This window comes from Pterocles gutturalis, unplaced genomic scaffold (assembly GCF_000699245.1).
Source record: "Pterocles gutturalis isolate BGI_N339 unplaced genomic scaffold, ASM69924v1 scaffold53056, whole genome shotgun sequence".
In the NCBI taxonomy this organism is placed as follows: Eukaryota; Metazoa; Chordata; class Aves; order Pterocliformes; family Pteroclidae; genus Pterocles; species Pterocles gutturalis.
The window spans coordinates 6,159-9,090 of NW_010107467.1; the positions used below are offsets into that span (position 1 = coordinate 6,159).

The following is a 2,932-nucleotide window of genomic DNA, read 5'->3' on the forward strand; positions in this document are numbered from 1 at the left end:
GGAATGTATGTTTGTTTGTTTATATTCTGAATGGGAAGGTAAAGCCTTCCTTGTTCCTAGAAGGAGTGAGAATTGTCAGGAGTTGGGAAATGTTTGCCTATTCCATTTCTTCTAACATACAAAGCATTTACTGTCTGAAGCAATATGGTGATTCTAGAAACTGGTACTTTTGAATGTAGACCTATTATTTTATAGATCATTGGAAAGACGTTTTTCACTGAGATTTGCTGTGCAGATTAGATGCAGATTTATTTTCACGTAAAAAATGCATGGTGGAAAAAAAAGGACAGATCTGTCTTTAACTCACCATTATAACCATGAAAGTCAGCAAAACCATATAGTTAAGTCTAAGCAAGTGAGAAAAGGACATCCTCTGTTTGTGACGAATGAGAATTAATTATTTTTGAGCCTAAAGAACATTACTTCATTTTTAATGATGTATTGCTTAACCATCACAAGCTATTCAACTTCCAGTGGATCATTTAAAATAAAAGAAATGCAAGAGATCACATGCAGCTATTTCTCTGGAGGAATTTTCCTCACTGTGAGAATAGCTGCTTCAAGTCTGTTATAGCTCTATGGATTTTTTGCTAGCTTTTAAAAATTAGAAGACTCATGACTGCACTGTTAGAGTTTCAGATTTAAACTGTATGTTGTAACTTTGTTATTAATTGTTGAGAAGGTGTTGTATACTGTGTATCATTACAGAAATTAATATCTAATTTTTTCTTGTCTTCAGCCACCAGAAAAAGAGGGTGGCCTGCCTCGTCAGGTAGGCAATAAGACAGAGTGTGGTCTCTTGGGATTTGTCCTGGATTTGAAGCAGGATTATGAGCCTGTTCGGAACCTCATCCCTGAGGAGAAACTCTACAAAGTTTACACCTTCAACTCTGTGAGAAAGTCAATGAGTACTGTCATTAAAATGCCAGATGGGAGTTTCCGAATGTACAGCAAGGGAGCTTCTGAAATTGTTCTGAAGAAGTAAGTTCAATGGATTAGTTGCTGTGTTTTTCCAATAATGCAAAACATTCTGCCACTAATAAGATGTATGTGGGAATTCCGGTATTTGGAATTTGCTACCTATAGTATGAATATGACACACTTTAGTACTATAAGCTGCTGTCACTCTTGCAAAATTCTTTGGCTTATTTTTCTTATTATTGGCTAGCCAAAGAATTGGATCTGCATTCGGTAGCTTGCGAACAGATTCTTTATGTTCAGCCCATTTGGAAAATAAGGATTTTTCAATTTCATTGTAAGTTGTTGGCTCATTAATTACGTGGGTATAGAGAAAAGAATGGATGAAGGGCTCTTGGTGTGTCTGTAATAAGTTACAAACAAATTCCCTCTGATATTTCAGTAGTGAATCTTCTAGTTTAATCTAGAAATTTACACTGGAAATTTAAAACTTACCATCCAAAAGGAGAGTGTTGAATGAAAGAAGCTGATACAACAGTATACTTTTCAGCAGTCATGCAAATACACAATTTTTTTTTTTTATTATTTTCTTAAATAAAAAAGATGTTCCAAGATCCTTAATGCAGCCGGTGAACCTCGTGTCTTCAGACCACGTGACCGAGATGAAATGGTGAAGAAAGTGATTGAACCTATGGCCTGCGATGGACTGAGAACTATCTGTGTTGCCTTCCGAGACTTTAACAGCAGCCCAGAGCCTGACTGGGACAATGAAAATGACATATTATCTGACCTGACCTGCATTTGTGTTGTTGGCATTGAAGACCCAGTAAGGCCAGAGGTATATCGAATTCTTATGTTATAAAGCATTTCTCAGAGAACTGAACATAAATGGAACTACAGATTTCTCACGGTTTTATCTTTTTTTTAAAAATTATCTCTGTCAAAGAAGATGGAAGTGAGCTTTAGAAATAAGACTTTGATAAAAAGTCAAATAATAAGTTGACTAATGTGAATAATGTTATCAGTCAACCTGATAAAAATGAACCAGTATTTAAATAAAATGAAAATAGGGCTTTTTGAACTACAGGATTGAGATGACTTAACTTTCTTTCAAGGAGTAGTATACAGGAGGACTGATCAGGAGAAGTTTTATTATGCTCCCAGATATTAAAGAAATTTCCTTTAAGTAATGCAGTGATAGGCAACTCTGAAAGTAGAGAAGAGCCATTTATAATCACCATGATTATAACTGCAGTGTGCTCGCTTTCCACAGAAATTGCAGCAGTCTTGGAGTTTTGTGTTTCACTGTAACAGCTGCCACTTGACTAATTGTCCCAAGGTTCTAACTGGTGGCTACTTGGGAAAACTGTTTTTCATGTTGCATTTGGACAAGGAAAAGCTTTGCCATGGGAAGGCTGCAGATTTCATGGATACTATACTTAAATGGCTTGTAAAAATGTGACTAAAATTTCAGCTCAGCTAAACAGAGAAAAACAGTATTGGGTGTGCATACTGGCAGCATGTGCCTGCTGCTAAACTTGTAAATTATATTACTACAGTAATTCAGAGGGCAGCTTAAGAGGTAGAAACTTTTGTTTCTGACCTGTGTATATGGTGCTTGATAATGAATCTTGACAGTGGAGAATTAATTCCATTTTACAGCTTAGAAACAGTGCCAGAAGGTAAGTCCCAAAGTTGAAAGAGCTGAGTGGAAAATGCCGGCGTTTTCAGTGTCTTTGGTGCTCTTCTCGCTGACTCCACCAGGAGCATGTGGGCACGGCCGCTGCGTAGGCACAGCTGCGGCTGCGTGCTGTGATGGGAGAGCCCCGGCACCTCCGCAAATGGGGGGCGATTCCAGCTCTGCTGATCTGCTCCAAGAAATCCACTCTGATTCTGCTGTTATTTCAATAAGTTATTAATGACTGTGGATTGCTTTGGAGTAAGGTTGTTGAAAGATAACTTTCTGTTATACAAAAAGAGTGGGTTCTCATGCTGCAAAGAGCAAATAGTTTGG

The 2,932-nt window shown here is 37.6% G+C and overlaps 1 protein-coding gene across 1 annotated transcript; it reads left to right on the forward strand.

Annotated features, from left to right (window-relative positions):
• Positions 1-739: 739 nt before the first annotated feature.
• On the forward strand, positions 740-1,844 carry LOC104472414 (plasma membrane calcium-transporting ATPase 2-like; the record flags this gene model as incomplete). Its single annotated transcript, XM_010088091.1, has 2 exons — positions 740-981; positions 1,522-1,844. Coding segments are annotated over 2 exons (501 nt in total), but the record flags the coding sequence as incomplete, so codon positions are not given.
• Between the last annotated feature and the right edge of the window lie 1,088 nt (positions 1,845-2,932).